This window comes from Accipiter gentilis, chromosome 14, assembly GCF_929443795.1.
Source record: "Accipiter gentilis chromosome 14, bAccGen1.1, whole genome shotgun sequence".
In the NCBI taxonomy this organism is placed as follows: domain Eukaryota; kingdom Metazoa; phylum Chordata; class Aves; order Accipitriformes; family Accipitridae; genus Astur; species Astur gentilis.
The window spans coordinates 11484515-11500287 of record NC_064893.1 but is presented as its reverse complement, the minus strand read 5'-3'; the positions used below and the strand labels follow the sequence as shown (position 1 = coordinate 11500287).

General features: G+C 45.3%; 1 protein-coding gene across 1 annotated transcript in view; it reads right to left on the bottom strand.

Moving 5' to 3' along the window:
• Positions 1–2212: 2212 nt before the first annotated feature.
• TMC2 (transmembrane channel like 2) overlaps positions 2213–15773 on the bottom strand; it is a 34205-nt gene continuing 20644 nt past the window's right edge. Inside the window, exons 15-20 of the mRNA XM_049817214.1 lie at positions 14069–14136; positions 12937–13176; positions 11161–11286; positions 6481–6559; positions 4161–4281; positions 2213–2466 (exon numbers count right to left, since the gene is read on the bottom strand). Of these exons, the coding sequence (XP_049673171.1) occupies positions 2213–2466; positions 4161–4281; positions 6481–6559; positions 11161–11286; positions 12937–13176; positions 14069–14136 (888 nt within the window). The remainder of the gene's footprint in view (positions 2467–4160; positions 4282–6480; positions 6560–11160; positions 11287–12936; positions 13177–14068; positions 14137–15773) is intronic.

Below are 15773 nucleotides of genomic sequence, written 5' to 3'. Positions count from 1 at the left end.
TGCCCTTCTATTCCTTGTGCAAGTAAATAAATATTCTCTACTTTTCTTCCACATGTGCACACACATACACAAATGTATGTTTCCAGCCCCTGTTTTCTAGCAGATGTGAGTGAGATCTAAAGCCACATCTCCCCTTTCCAAATCATGCTTTAATGTGAGAAGAGGAGGGAAATCCTCTTCCTCATTATACAACCATTCCCTAAGATACCGGAGTCTGCAAGCCAGGCTGGCTGGGCTCAAATCAGGGCACTGTGATGTTTCTGCGAAATCCTTCTGGATTAGCAGGCTGGCAGCACCTTCCCCCAGCACTTTCTGATCAATGTTTTCTACAGACACCTGCAGAGAAGGATGGGGGACAACAGCTTGTGTCTCCTGAAGAAGGCCTCTTCTTGTCTGGCTTTTCTCCGGTTCAATGACTGGGTATCTCTGTGGACAGAGGTGGCAGGAGAGATGTGTTGCACCAGCTATTCTCACAGCAAAGAGGCAAGGCAAGGCCTTATCTGTGAGACCCACTTCAGAGAAATGTCCTTTGAAGACCAGGAAATAAATCTGATGAGCATCTTCCCACACGGAGGCTTCCTGGGAGAATGAGCAACCCTGACCATCGCAGCTTGCCTGGGAACAGCCAAACCGGCTTTGAGCTGCATAGCAGGGACAGCTATTTCTACAAAGAACCCCTTGACTTTTCTGTATTTGAAAGCAAAATGCAATGATTTAATTTTTGATGAAATTCTGAATTCTCCTTTTATTTGACTCTCGCTTGTATCTCTTGAAAGTTCTTCTCTAGGGCTCTGGTCTCTTTTATAAAAAGCACAGACCTCAAAAAATGAGCTAGGTCTCTAGCTACAAATAAGCACAGCACTAAATATTTAAGCTCTTAATTCCTATGAGGAATCAGATGCCTGAATAGTTTTGTTGGTTTGGACCTGAAGAACAGAATCCTTCTTCCAAACTGCCTCATGTCTGATGTAACTGGACCCCGTTGCCCAGCTCCTCAAAGGTGGATGTTCCCAGACTGAAGGTCAAATGGTCTGTGCTCTGTCAAGCCATAGAGGAGGAATAAGTTACTGAGTTTCCTGTCCTGAACATATCGTGTGACAAGATTCGTGGCATTTAATGGAAAAATTCAAGGTGAGAACCTTTAATCCCAAACATCCCAACCGTAGTGGAATTGTAACTAGCTATATTTATGGTTTCGTTTTTACTGAAGAACATGAGTTTATTTTTTACAGAAATTTTTTATGAAGAACAACAACACAAGTGTAAACACCAGATCAAAGCTGGCCAGAATGGGTTTGTGTCAACAACAGGAAGAAACTGTAGGTGTTGAAAAGCAGGTCAACTCAGAGAAGCCCTGCCATGGAGTCCTGAGAAGTCCTGTAGATCTGGAAGATATGATCCTTAAATTGCACCAGAAATTTCTAACTGGTTAAAATTGGAAACTAGGCCAAAGCACTTTTAGTCTCTCAGTTGTGCTGGGTGGTGTTACTAAATTAGGAGTTGTATCTAGGGATTGATATAATGGTGCAAGCTACTATTGATAGATTATGAAAAGAGAAGCGGAGCGGGAACCCAGAGAAAGTGGTGGTGGTACACACAGCGGGGTTGAAACAAAAAGATGAAAGTTTGGAGGAGGTAGACTGGAGGAAAGCTATCACAAATGACAAAACGTGGTGGACAAAACTTTTTCCTATGCTGGTCTAATAGGAGTCCTCTATTCTGGGTAGCGGCTGCCATGCAGCTGGACAGGGACACTCACTTTTTTAAAAGAATACTTAATTCCTCAGGTAGAGGGACAGAAAAAAAACCCAAACCCCTTTGCTGAAATGACAGGTAAACTCACACTACTTTTATTAACTGAAGAAGCCTTTGAAGGAACTGGCAAGCACTCGTGCCACAGAGCGAGCTCACCGTGCTGCTGTTAGTGGCCACGGGGCTCTGTCCTGTATGTAACAGTTTAGTGATGCTATGGCTGATTTTCATCCTGACCGCCTCCTATTTCCTTTGTGATTAAAATCAGCGCAGCCATTGGGGGTTACAACTCCAAAGTACTACTAAGCTTCTAAACAAAGCTGGCTTAGATAGTCAGTGTTGGATAGGTACAGACCATCATGAGTAGACGACCAATGTACAGTAATAATCTCCTACTAAAACTACTATAGTTCATGCAGCACCTCTATTTTAACGTCAAAGAGGAGAAATATTGCTGAGCTTATTGAGCAGCACGTGAGTAGCGTGGCTGCCCTCTACCCCTTCCAGGGACTGGTCCCGGTGGGTGCCCCCTTGGCCTGGGCTGGCCAGGGTAAGGTGCCCGGACACCCAGGCTTGGTGGCTGTGTCACAAACACGTGCGGTGGCAGGGTGAATGCTGCTCTTCTCCCAGCAGTCATGGGGCTGCTGTCCGGGGCTGCTGCTTTGCCTCCTTTCCCAGCAGGGCTGGTTCTATTAGGAGACTCTCTTTTCTCACCTAGAGCAAAGATTATGAATGTTATTTTCTTGAGAGAAAACACTGCCTCTCCCCAGTGGCTGCAGTTTCTTATACATGCAATAACCCAAGTGTCTGGGGATTTGTGTTTGAGCATCTGAGTGAAGAAACCATAAATAAGACTGTTAGCCCCCAGCCAACACCTAGTATGTGTCTCTTTGCAGGTTCTTACTGATGCATTTATAAGACATGATAGTCCTACCAGTGTCCTGGTTTCAGCTGGGATAGAGTTAATTGTCTTCCTAGTAGCTGGTACAGTGCTATGTTTTGAGTTCAGTATGCGAAGAATGTTGATAACACACGGATGTTTTCAGTTGTTGCTAAGTAGTGTTTAGTCTAAAGTCAAGGATTTTTCAGCTTCTCGTGCCCAGCCAGTGAGAAAGCTGGAGGGGCACAAGAAGTTGGCACAGGACAGAGCCAGGGCAGCTGACCCAAACTGGCCAATGGTGTATTCCATACCATGGGATGTCAGTGTGTAAACTGGGGGGAGTGGGGGCGGGGAGATCACCACTTGGGGACTAACTGGGTGCCAATTGGCAGGTGGTGAGCAATTGCACTGTGCATCATTTGTATATTCCAATCCTTTTATTATTGCTGTTTTCATTTTATTAGTATCATCGTTATAAGTTTCTTCTTTTCTGTTCTATTAAACCGTTCTTACCTCAACCCATGAGTTTTACTTCTTTTCCCCAATTTTCTCCCCTGTCCCACTGGGTGGGGGGGGGGGGAGTGAGTGAGTGGCTGCGTGGTGCTTAGTTGCTGGCTGGGGTTAAACCATGACAACCAGCCATGCTGGTACACCTCTAGCCACATGGTGATCATGGGTAATTGCTGATTTTAGTCTTAATTTTCAATGTACCCACGATACTGCCAGCAGTATTTCCATTTAAATTAGTGCTGCGGGTCTGCTCGGGGGGGAATCTGCGTCAGGTTGGTCTGAACTTTTCCAGCTCATCTCAGCCTTTCCAAGAAACAGCCCATCTAAATGCGAGAGGGTTATGGTGGCACTAGTCTGCTTTTCTCGTCTGTATCAAGATAAAAGCAAAATCTTTCACATGTTTTGCACTGTTTCTCACAAATGGAAGCAGGAGGCTCTGGTGGTCAGGAAGTGGCTGGTTCAGACTGAGCCTGGAGAACCTGTCTTCCTTGAGAGTGTCCAGACTCTGGTGCCAATGCCGCCTCCTGCATCTTTCTGCCCAGCCACGGACCCCCTCAGCAGAGCTTACAGCATGCATTTATTTGCCCTAAGACCAATACAGTCCTGTAAAAAGCTTCCAGCTCATTCATAATGAATTTTCAAATGAAAACCTCAATTTGAGTCTGTGCCTGGCTCAACTCATCAGCCCAGAAACAATGCTGGAGTTTCAGCACTGTTCACGGAATAAATTGCTGGTTTCATGACCGGCATGGTTAATAGCTGTGACACGAATCATTACTTTGGATTACAATTCCCACACTGTGATAAGCCTGTGTGAGATGTAATCCAGTCTAAAATCTTGCCCTTCCTGGCTGTCCTTTGGCAGGTGGACTTCTGTAAGCAGACCAGATCTGTGCTAGTTACATTCATCTGATCCCTTGCAAATGTGAATTGCTCCGGTTTCTCAATCCTTCCCAGTCAGTTTGGTGGCAAAAGGAGCATTTTCAGGAGGGCTTGGGGGAGGTTGTTTAGTTTTTACCTTCTGCTTGTTTGGGGTGACTTTCACTCTTTGTACTTGGTGTAAGTAAATCCTCCAGATCTTGCAGCATGGGGTTAGTGCTGGCTTTGTTGTTTCTCTTGTTTTTCTCCTCTTCACGTTGCTGCATCAATAAAAAACATTGGGTTTAGTTTGAAACTGCAGATGTAATCCATGAAATGGTGGCCTGGTGTCATGGTTGGCCTGGCCAAGTGTTTATTGGTATGAATGCAATCTCTTTGCTAAGTTCAAGGTGCTGAATCTTGGTCTGGTGACCAAGGGGTTTAGGGAAAGAAGGTATATCCCAGGCAGGACTGAGAGCCTGGGAAGCGACGGGTCTTCTCCTGTTAGGGCAAAGCACTTGCTGATAACGTGGTTTAGGTCTACCAGGCTGTCTGTGTCTTTCTGTAACTGCCAATCTGCCCTCCCTAGGGTTGTGGTTTGTTTTAAGTGTGGACCTCTTGGGAGGGAGGGTGTCAGTGATAAATGCCAGAGGAAGAGGAGGAAGGCATGGCAGTATGGGGATGGGCTGTAGGGCTGTCTTTGGTTTTACTTGCATACATAGGTCTTCAAAACATTTCCTTCTGGATGGCTGAGGGAGGAAAATACCCAGGGGCTGTTTCTGCTCAGGACAAGCATGCTGGATGGGGAAGGGAGAGGCTGCCCTCTCTTATGCAGTGAGAAAGGTTGGATGGACTCCACTCCAGCTCCATCCCTTCTCCCCAAAGGGTGATCTGCTAATGAAGGGAGTTGTGTGCTGAAGCCAGGGAATGCAAGCCAGCTCGTGGCCTTGCTACAGCTGAGAGGCCCCAGCCCACAGAGCAGCCTCCATCCATTTGGCAAACGTGGGAGACTTTGGGAGCAGCCACGGCAGATCCCTCTGAGCTCAGCAGGTCATCACATGGGGGGTCTCTGGTGGGCTCCAACCACTGACCACCCCTGCCATGACCAGGCAGCTCCTATCCCTCACTCCCTAAGCAGTGGGGCTGTGCTGATGCCCTCCCTTTCCCCCTGCTCTGCTGTGTACCCCTCCTCTCACCAGGCTTGGCTGTCTCAGCAAATCTACAGGTGCCTGCGGGACAAAGATACGTAAGGTCTGTGCAAAGGCAGGTGCTTGTTTGGAGATGTTTCCGTTCTTTTGGGTAGTGCCGGGCCCTGCTTTGTGACCCCTCCATGGGGTTTGTGCTCCCTTCAACCCTGATCACAACCAGTTTGTACAGCATGAAATGGACTGCGTGCCCCTAAGTCTGAGTGTGCTCTAGCATGTGTTCAACTACTGCAGTACTTGAGGATGCCCTATGCACCAAGACTCTTCTTTTAAGCTATGTGCATAAGTGATCAGTTCTGAATTTGAGCATTTGGATGTAATTTATGGAGCCTCATTTCTCAGTGCTCACATCCTCACTTTTAACGTTGCACCAATCTCTGCTTTATGCAATGTGTTGCTTGATGTAGCATTGCTTCCTTAGCTTGGATCCTGCCCTGTACCAGTAAAATGGCTGATACCAGTCCTTTGATGGCATCATATCCTCTCCTGATGCAAAGCTTGATACTTTGGATGCATCTATGTAGTACAAAACAGGGCAGAGTTAGAGACCCACCAGGAAAGCTCTGGGGGAAACGGGTGCTGCCAGACTAGCACAGGCCCTGGTAGCAGGACACCTTTGCTGTTTCTCATTGAGACTCATCTAAGCAGAGCTGTGCTTTTGCAGGTATTCTGCTGCCAGACCTGATTTGTATTAGTTCAGGGGTCCCTGCATTATGGTCCTCTACATGTTGCAAATTCTCTCAGTTCTAGCTATCATAAGGTCCAAATCCCACCCTGCTAATTTGAGTCATTGCATCTGTCTATCTTGCTTTTCCCATCTGTATGGAAGAGACAGGCACCAGCCTGTTTTGTGAAGTGCTTTGAGAATTACTGGTAAAAGATGTTATTGCCGTGTTGTTATTTATAGCTCTTTGCTCTTCAGCTTGTACAAAATCTGGCTTTGGTTTTGATAGGCTTATCATTGTCCCTGGGAAATCTCAGGCTCCAAAACATTACTTGAACTTTGAGGTAACTTATTTTTTAGGTAGAAAGCACAGTTTATGGGAAAAGTCACTGTAGTTTTGATGTATGAAATAGCAAGCCTGTTATGGGATGTGACCACTCTTTGCAGTTAGCCATTAAATGCCATCAGAGAGGACTGAACAAGCATAGAATGTGTCTTCTCTTTGTGTCACTAACGTGTTCAGAAGTGAAGAGCAATTTAAAAGCATATGTCGCACATCAAACTTGAAGTGCATGGTGTTTCAAAGATGGCTTTGCCAGATCAATACTTACCATTTGCATTTTCTTCTTCAGCTCTGCATTGGCGCGCTGGTATGCTTCAGCCACAGCGTTTAGGTAATAGATGGCAAGGCTACAAAAACAAATGTGTTGCTGTAGTGATAGGATCAGGGGAGAGAGAAAGTTTCACAAGGAGGGGACATTTAATTTTTGCCTACCTTCTAATACCTAGTTTTCCTACCAGATGTCTCCAAACTGTTTTTAGAGGGTCAAGGCTTAGGATGGTCATGGTCAGCTAAGGTGGACTGTAGCAGTCCAGTACCCCAGCTCTGCTCAAACAAGAAAAATGACCATCCTGCCCTCCTGCCTCCAGTTTGGCTGGCCATGGGCTCCCTCTGCTTCCTTTGCTCCAGCCTTGAAAACCAACTCAGTAGATAAAACACATGGCTTTCTGCTATGGCTCAAAGGAAAACCCTGGCCTGGGACACAAAACAGGCACCAGATTGCATAGGGACCTTAGAAAAAACTAGGAAACCAGGAAAGGGGTGGCAGAGCAGGGCCCTGAACCCTCTCCTGAAAAGCATGTTGCTCAAGGCACGTTCCTCCTTCCCGTTTGGCCAGGACCAGCTGCCTCCTGCATCCTGGGAAGGAAGGGCCTGTCAGGAGTGAGCAGAGACGGGAAGTGAGGGCAAGCAAAAACCAGGTTGGAGAAGAGCCACTGGCTTTTGTTTCGATCCCTTCCTCTGCAAAAAGGGCATGCCAAAGCCAGGGGAAATCCAAGCCAAGCTGGAGGGAACTGAAAGGCGAGCGGGATGGGAGAGGGCGTGCTGGCAGCCAGCCTTTAGCGCACAGGGAGGCAAGTGTTTTAAAACATGCCCAAATGTCTGGGGCTGTCTCATCACTGCTGACACTTGCCAGCCAGCAATATTTTGGTTGTCAAAAATGTCTCCTCCTGCTTTTGTAGAGTGCTTTTATTCTTCTAAATTAGAAACATCATCTGCTCAGTGACTCTGAGCAATTTGCAGGAAAAGCACCAGCCATTCAGTTCACCACTTTTGTTGTGGTTTTTTGTTTTGTGTTTTTTTTTTTTTTTTTTTTTTTAAAGTAAAGTAGAAAATGATAATTTTTTAAAAAAAATATGGCAGACTGAAGAAAAAAGTTTCCTGACAGTTCACAACCTGCTTGTGTGGGTCTGGCCCAGGTTGAGAATCCTCAAACCAGGCTTGAGGGTTTTGTCAGCAGAATGCCTGCCTCTAAGCCCAGCAAGGCACTGTGTACTGGTATATTGGTTTCCAGGTGGGATATCGGGAAGGGGTACTTAGGATGGCCTTTCTTGAGGCTTTTTGCAGGGGTCTGTCTAGGGGAAACACATTTGCTTCTTTTTGCCTAGTATTTTGCCAAAACTCAGTCTTGATGATGTGGGCTCTCTGCCCTGCAAAAACCTCCTGAATATTGTTATTTTTGTTCTTCTGTAAGGATGTGATAGTTTTATTTCTCCTATGTAACCAAACTCATTGCCTAGGGAATATTACTTTGTAATCAGGGTTTTGGCGCTGCTCTACCATTTTTGTGGTGACCAGCCAGGATGTAAGTGCCTGGAGCAACCCTGTTTTCATCAAGATAACTAGATCTGCCTATTCAAAGCTGTCTGGGATGGCATGCACTCTGTTTCTGAGCTGTCTTTTCAAGTTCATTGAGTAACTGAACAAATCCATTTCCATTCCTTTTTCAGTCCTTTCTCACCCTCTGTGTTAGCAGCCAGCATCATCTCCATCCACCACATGTGGATGGAGATGATGCTGAATCCTGTGTTTAACAGGGCATTGATGGGAAGCGTGTGAACTCACCAGGTCCCTTTCCCAAACACTGTGAGATATAAGCCCACTCTGTCTGCAGGCTAAGCCTGAGATTCCTCTGTCCTTGATTTACTGCAGGTTTATTCCTCAAGGGAAGTTGAGTTTGTCCAGGATTGAACTGCCCTTAAAGGGTCTTGGGAGGGAGAGGGGAAAGGGACAGTGCCGTAGAAAGGGGATTTGGGGGGATGCCTTTGCTGTGGTTCAAATCTGCAGGTAGTAAGGCAGATTTAGACTGGGTTGTTCAGGCCAAGCCCCAGCAGTGCTGAAGCAGCCTGAGTGAGCCTCCAAGGTGCATGCCAGTGTCCTGGGCAGGTCCTACGGGTGTGCTGGGTTTGCTATTGAATTCCTGATTCACACTGCTAGTGCTGGTTCCCAGAAAAAGCAGAGCAAAGCCAGGTCCTGGTCTGACTGTGAGCAGCAGCATGAGGAGCTGTAAACTTTGCTGTGGAATTTGAGTAAGCATTAGCAAATGGAGTTTATCCACATTCAGTGGGGTTCTTTAGATCTGCTTGCTTCTAAAATGAGCCTGGGGATGCACCCTTGTGCTTGAGCTGTTTAGCATGGATGCTGCATGGCCCTGCCACCCCTCTTCTCTGTTTTACTGCTCCTCCTGAGCTGGGGGGAGAGTGTGGGTCACTGTCTGCACAGCAGTTTTCAATCTTTTTCTCCTTCTCCTTGATGCAATACTGTGCTCCTAGCTTCTGTCAGGAACCTCCGCAAGCCGTGGCTTGCAATCCTGCTCCCGACCCAAGTGGGATTAGGTTATGTGCCTGTGCGCACAATATCTCTGCTTCTTCTTGCTCTTTATTTCCTCTGCCCCCTGTCCTCGGGCAGCTAGAAACAGGACAGTAAGTTTGACACCCATGCCACCATCATTGTTTGGGACCAGAAGCCAAGAACAGAAATAAATAGAAGAGGCATTTTGGATTGCACCTGGAAAAAGAGAAGGAGTTATGGCTAGAGAAAATGGCTAAATTCAGCACTTGTTGCTCTTTGTAGAGGCTATTTGTTATTTAGGCTGCATTGTACGTTGCCTTGCCTGCTACTTTGAGAGCTGCTGACTCTCTGCTCATCAGGACCAAATGAAGCTTTTGCATTTCCCAGGTTTTAATTTCCTGGCAAGCTGGATGGGGATCAGCGTAAAGATTAGCTCCAGCTTGACCCTGTCTACCTGTCTGCACCACAGCAGAAGCTGAAGACTTTCAGGAAGAAGGCAGGAAACTGGGGACTTGCTAAATGTGCTTCCCTCGACTGAAAACTTTCTGAGAGGAGAAAGGGATCCAAGCCTTAGCTACCGTACAAGGACGTTTCCTATGATTGTGTCTGGGATTATCCCAGGAAAAGTTTGTGTGCACATAGTGAACAGCTTTTCCGCAAGACACCTGTTGCTCTCAGGTCATTTGAGAGAGGATTGGGATGGTGTCTTGAGGAGAGATGGACAGATGGGAAGGCTGTGGTGTGGGAATAGCCTAGACTGGGAAAGGGTGATAAAAGGTGTCTCTTCAGCAGATAAACTGTATTTGTGCTGTTTTCTGTCCTGGCTGTCAGTGGAGGAAAGGGCAGGAGATTGTCACTGAACAAAACATTATTTTCAAAGGTCTACTGCTCTCCCACCCCATTTTTTTGAAGGATTACATCAAGGCCTCAGAAACCTGACCTGCAGCCCTTTTGTAAGGGTCATCCATTTGGGGTGGATTAGTTCTGCAGTCTTCATCTCACGTTTGTGGTAGCATCTGCTGGTGCTACTGTGAAGCCCGCAGGAATAGAGCTAATAACCTAATAACTTGGCGGTACTAGGGATGTAGTGTGAGATTTCTTGTCTGCTGCATGTATCTGATCTGATTCTTCTAAGTGTACGATCTGTCTGCACAAGTTACGGTATCTGATCATCTTTATTTAGGTTAAAATGTGTAAGTACTTTGAGGCAGGTAGAGGAATGACAGGTCATTTTCAGTTTAATTGGGATTTTCTCAGGCTGTTTCTATAAGAAACTTTGTAACATGGGAACTTGTATTTGGTTTAATTTAATGGCATTATCTTCAGTGTAACCTGTTCAGAATGAAGCATCACAGTGCCCAAGAGCGGCTGTGCTGGATCAGCCCAGAGGCCCATCTCCAATGTGTGTGGACGAGTTAGAGCAGGCAAACGTATGTAATATGCTCCCCAACCCTCTCCCAGCCTCCCACTGTTTAGTCTGGAGCGTTCGGAGCTGCCTATAAAATTTGGCCACAGCTCTCCCACTCATTTTGATAGCTATGGAAACCTCAAGAACAATGCCTAAAATATCTTTTTAAAAAAATAAAAAAGAGAACTGCCCTGGTCCTAGTGCTGCTGAAGGTGCTAGGGATTTGTGGTTTCAAAGCTGAAATGATAAGAAAACACTGAAACAAATTCCAGATGTGTTATTTGGAAAAATAAAAACCCAAACAAACCCCCCCCCCCCCCAACAACAACCCAAACAAAACCCACACCTCTTCATATTTTGAGAAAGTGTAATTTTCAAATGCCCTGGCTTGGCAGTGCTGCAAATACCACCAGCTGTGACAGAAATTGCTTCTCCAAAAGGCACCAGGCTAGGACTGTCCATTTATTTCCTACTGGCTACTGAAAATTTTCATATGGAAGCTGTGACAGCTTCAGTATCCACGAGGCCTCTGTCAGCAATGCATTTCATCTACAAAGTTGTGTTAAATTGGGTCAGGTAATTAAATTGGGGAAATTGGGTTGGGCGACGGTGAGAGAGGTAGGAAGCATGTGTCTGCCCCAATCCAGGCTGTTATCTCAGCAGAAGCTGTATTTAGACCTCACTAACATCCCAGCATAATTTTTTCAACCTCCTCCCTCCAGCCAGGCATGTAATATTGCAAGGAAAACTTACACCATGAGCAGAATTGCAGGTATGATCAGTCCTGGATTTGCCACATAGCTGAAGATCTTGGCAACAAAAAGCGGGAAATCAAGCTCGATGGTCTCTTGAATGACTTCATACATCCTTTTCTTTCCACTGGAAAAACAAGCGGCCAGTTAAGAAGTATAGGTATTTCCCAGAGGGACAAAATAGCTCCTAATCTAACAATGCTAAGTATCATGTTCCCTTTCTCTTTCAGTGAGCATTGGCTTGCTGTTGGCCACCAAGGGTTTTGAAATGCCTTCATTTTATATTAGCTATTGGTCCATCCATTCCTCCCCACCCGCCATTGATTGTAAGAATAATCTTTGCTAGGCTAACTTGCTCCTGAAGTTAATACATTTATTTCCACATGTGGGTCCTTTATGAGTTCTATTTACCCCTCTGAAATGTATAAAACCCTATAGGTTGCAGTAACCATACATTTCTGATCAGTATCGTGTTAAATACGGCCTTTTCATGGTAGAGATGACTTTCCATATGCAAATTCCGGCTTTCTGAAATAATGAACCAACTTGAAGAGCTGCTAAGTAATGACAAAAATAGCAAGCTGTGATTATTGCTTAATAGGAAACTCAGTGAAAGAGTCATTTCAAACAGGATTGATAAAGCAGATGAGAGTATTCTGTATGAAAGGAGAACAAATCTGTAAAAGGCTGGATTACGTAATTGACCTTCTTCTCTCCCCAGCATCTCTGGGTCTCTGAATTCAACCCTAAGAGTGCTATTCCTCATATTTAGGCTTGTTGCCTCCTGGGATCTTGCAGGATTCTGCTCAGGAAGGTGTTGGACTCTGTCCTGATGATGAGAGTCAATAAAGACAAACTTGGCTAAATGGTATCCCAACTTCATCAACTGCCTTAAGCCCAGGAGAGCTGAGCTTTCAGTGGAGCTGAGAGGTGTGCCAAGGGTCTGAATCAGGCTGAGTGGCTTTTGAAGCGTTGATTGGGAATTGAAATAGCTCTTTCGCATTGCAGATTAGTAATTTCCAAATGATAGTGTGTGTGCAGCAAGTTTCTTGTCAGATCTTCTGACATTGCTTGTTGACACCCGTCCTTGTTATAGAACTGAGGGGAATTTTGGTCTCTTGCCTTCTCCCCTGAGTCTCTTAGCTTTCTGTTGTCATTCTCCATTAGCAAGTGGATAGCCTAAAACAGTGCATCTACAGGAACAATTTGTTCCAAGCTAGCTCCTTGCTGAGTCAGACTCAGCAGGCCCAGGATATGGCATTACTCAATCAAATTAGACTTTATTGGCATGATAATCGGGTCCACAGAATGCTCTGTGCATTGCTGATTCTGTCATAATAAAAAAAAAAAAAATTTTTTTTTTTTGGTTTGGGTTTTTTTTCCTTTTTTTTTTTTTTTTTTTTAAAGCTGCAGCTCTTCAGGCTCAGACCTATCAATTTCCTACTATTTCCCAACAAAATTCAACGTGTAAAATACATCTCGTGCTGTGGCAGTTCTTGGCTTTATGGAAGGTCTTAGAAGGAGGCTCTGGACCCATTTTGCTCCGACAATGTTTCAAAGAGCCTTACAGGTGCTCCTGTTGCTTTTTTTTTGTTGGGGGCTGCACCCTGCTGTCCTCTGGTGCTTTCATTGGTGTGTGTTGGGGAAACACTGGATTTAACCAGACATAGAATGGAGGCATTTCACCATCTCTGCTGGAGTCCAGCTCTTCTAAATTCATGAAAATAATCCCATGTATTAGAGCAGAAAAACGTCCTTTATGGTGTTTTGCTAGTACCTGAATGGTCCACAGTCAAAGGAGGGAGGCAAGGACATGATGGTGTAAGCCACAGGCAGGAGGCTGAGAAACAGGATCAAAAGCAAAAGTCCCATGTAAAAATTATTAGACTTGGATGCTTTGAAGACTCGTTCATGAGGGACGTTGCTACTCATAACAGCCCAGCACTGAAAATACATGGAGGTTAACAAGCGCAGCACGTTTATACCCACAAGCCCTGGTGCATAAAAGGATCCCATCCTGAAAAGGAAAGGAGAAGGACAGGTGGTATTTTTTTGACAGGCTGGAAGGCTTTTTATTTTCAGAAGGAGGAAAACAAACAAGTATTCATGTGGTGGCAAGTTTGCCTGCAAATGAAGTCTGAGTGGGCTGGCTTGTGCTACCCCTCTGCTCCTGGAGAAGAAGCTCCCTGAATACACATTAGGGCATGGTAACCATGCATTGAGGACCAGCAAGGTCTCAGACCCCTCAGTGGTCGCAAAGAAAGATTTTTTCAGACTGGGACAAAAATCACTTGGAGATAGCTTGGAAAATGTCAGGTGAATGTAACTAGCAGGGAGAGACCCCCCTAAACCTGCAGAGATGTTGTAGTAGGGAAATGGGCAGAAATTATCAACCCATGGCAAAAGAAACCTTGCTCCCAGAGGAGGTGAGGGTGCTTTGTGCTGTTGCCTGTTGCCACAGCAGGGCAGAGCAGCTCCTGTTCTCCTTCCCTTGGGGCGGTTTTGGGATGTGCCCCTCCTGCCCAACCTGCTCTAGCTGGCTCTGTGACCGCCCTTGCATTGATGTGTAAGCTCGCGGTGCCCCCAAAACCCTTTCTGATCTCTTCCCCCAGCACATGGACCATCTTAATACGTTTTTACCACTGGAAAAAAATGACCTTATAGAAGTGAGCGGGGCAGAGTTTGTACGACTGATTGATCTCTCTTTCAGTTATGCCGCTGCTACTCCTCTTGGATGAGTAAGCTGGCATTTTTAAATTTCCACTTTTATAGTCAAGCACAGAAAACCAAACAATCAGAGAAACCAAACCTCAAAGGTTACTCTAGCTGGCTTGGAAGCTTTCTAACTCCACTGGCAGGTTTTCTAAATAATGCAAACACCAACCAAATGAAAAAAGGAAATATCTTACCAAATCATTCCCTGGTTGAAGATCAAACCCAAAACGTTGCCGCTAATGTCAAACTCGGCATAGGATGGCTGCATGGGGAAAGAAAGGAGAGTGTGTTGTTGCTGGAGGTACCTGCTATTCTTTGCTGCTGGGTATAAGGATGTTTATTTAAAGCTGGTATGAAGGGATTTCTGGGAGGGCTCCCACTGCATGCGTACTGCTTGAATGACCAGCAGCAGTGCACTGAAAGCAAAATTGGAGCTACTGCACTGTGGGAAGCTGCTTCTCTCTTGGCTTGCTGAAAATTGGAAAGATATATGGAGGTGCTTATAGTTGCTCTGTGTTTATTTCTCCCTGCTAATATAAAGTCAGCTGTGAGCAAAGGAGCCATGGTACAGGAGTAGGTTTTACACTCCAGCTGGTGTATCTGGCTACGGACTTACAGTTCCACCCGGGTAAAATACTGAATGTTTAAACGGTGATAATGGTGAGCTGGAGGGCAAATGCTATGCCAGATAGACCCATGTCCCCAGCTCTTGCAGCAGCAAGCTGCTGAAGAACAGAAACAGAGGGCAAAGGGAGAGAAATATGAGGGAATGCATGACCTGATGGATATCTGGTGGCATTTTGCTGTGTGATGATAGCCAGTAGTTAAAATACTGCTTTATATGGAGCAACCTGGCTGATGTGGGTGGTAATGGTGGTCTGTCCAGAACAGGTTAGTCTAGTCTATTGACAGTATTTGTTGTTTTATAAATTATTACTCTGCTAGGTTTGCCTACGATGAAGCTACTCTTCCTTCTACATATATCTGCTTTTGTGCATGCAAAACTCGGATGACTTCTGGCAGATTTAACTATGTGTGAAATACATTTTCCTGAAAAAAATATTTTTTTGTTTTACTGCACTGCAGAAAAGATGGTTCTAAGAAAGGATGGGTGATGCCCTTATATGTTTGAAATGTCCTGTGCAGTATGTCTGTTTTTCATGCAATTTGCATGCACTTAATACTGTCAGCAGTTCATAAGGTTGAGGTTTAAGATGTTTGTCTTTTATGATGAAAACTCAAAAGAAACCTAGTCAGAGTCTTGCTTAGCTGACTGCTCACAGCTTTGTGAAGGGATGGGTGCAAACATTGTTTTCTTTGTTCTTTTGATTCCGGTCCATTTTCTACTTCAGATCTTCAGCTAGAGGTTAATAGTGGCTTCTTTTTCCATGAAAATAAAGACAACTTTCAGTGCCTGCTGTCCTCTGCCTTGAGTACTTCTGTGTGAGAAGGCTGGGTTAAACAAGAGATTTATTCACTACATACATTAGAAAACCACATTATGCTGGTGCCCATGGCTAGGTTCAATTAGATGGCTGTTACAAAACCATCTTTCACTCTTTTTTCTTTCCTGGGCCAGGGGAAAGAGAAAAACAACCCCTACCTGAGCACCTGTGGAGTAATACACATAGCACTAGGAAGAATACACGAATCTCTCAAAGATGTAGGAGAAAAAGAGGAGAGAAGCCCACAGTGCTTTTCTCTTTCTGTAACTACCATGGGAGCTGCTTGGCATGAAAGGAGAGTTTTGCCTTTGCCAGATCACAGTGCCAACCATCTAACGCTGCCTATGTTATGGACTGCAAATTAATGCTACTACTTAGTCCTAATAAGTAAGGGCCTCGCTTTGCTTCTTCAGAGCTCCCTAGGTTGGACTGCTCATTTGCAAAAGCTGACCTG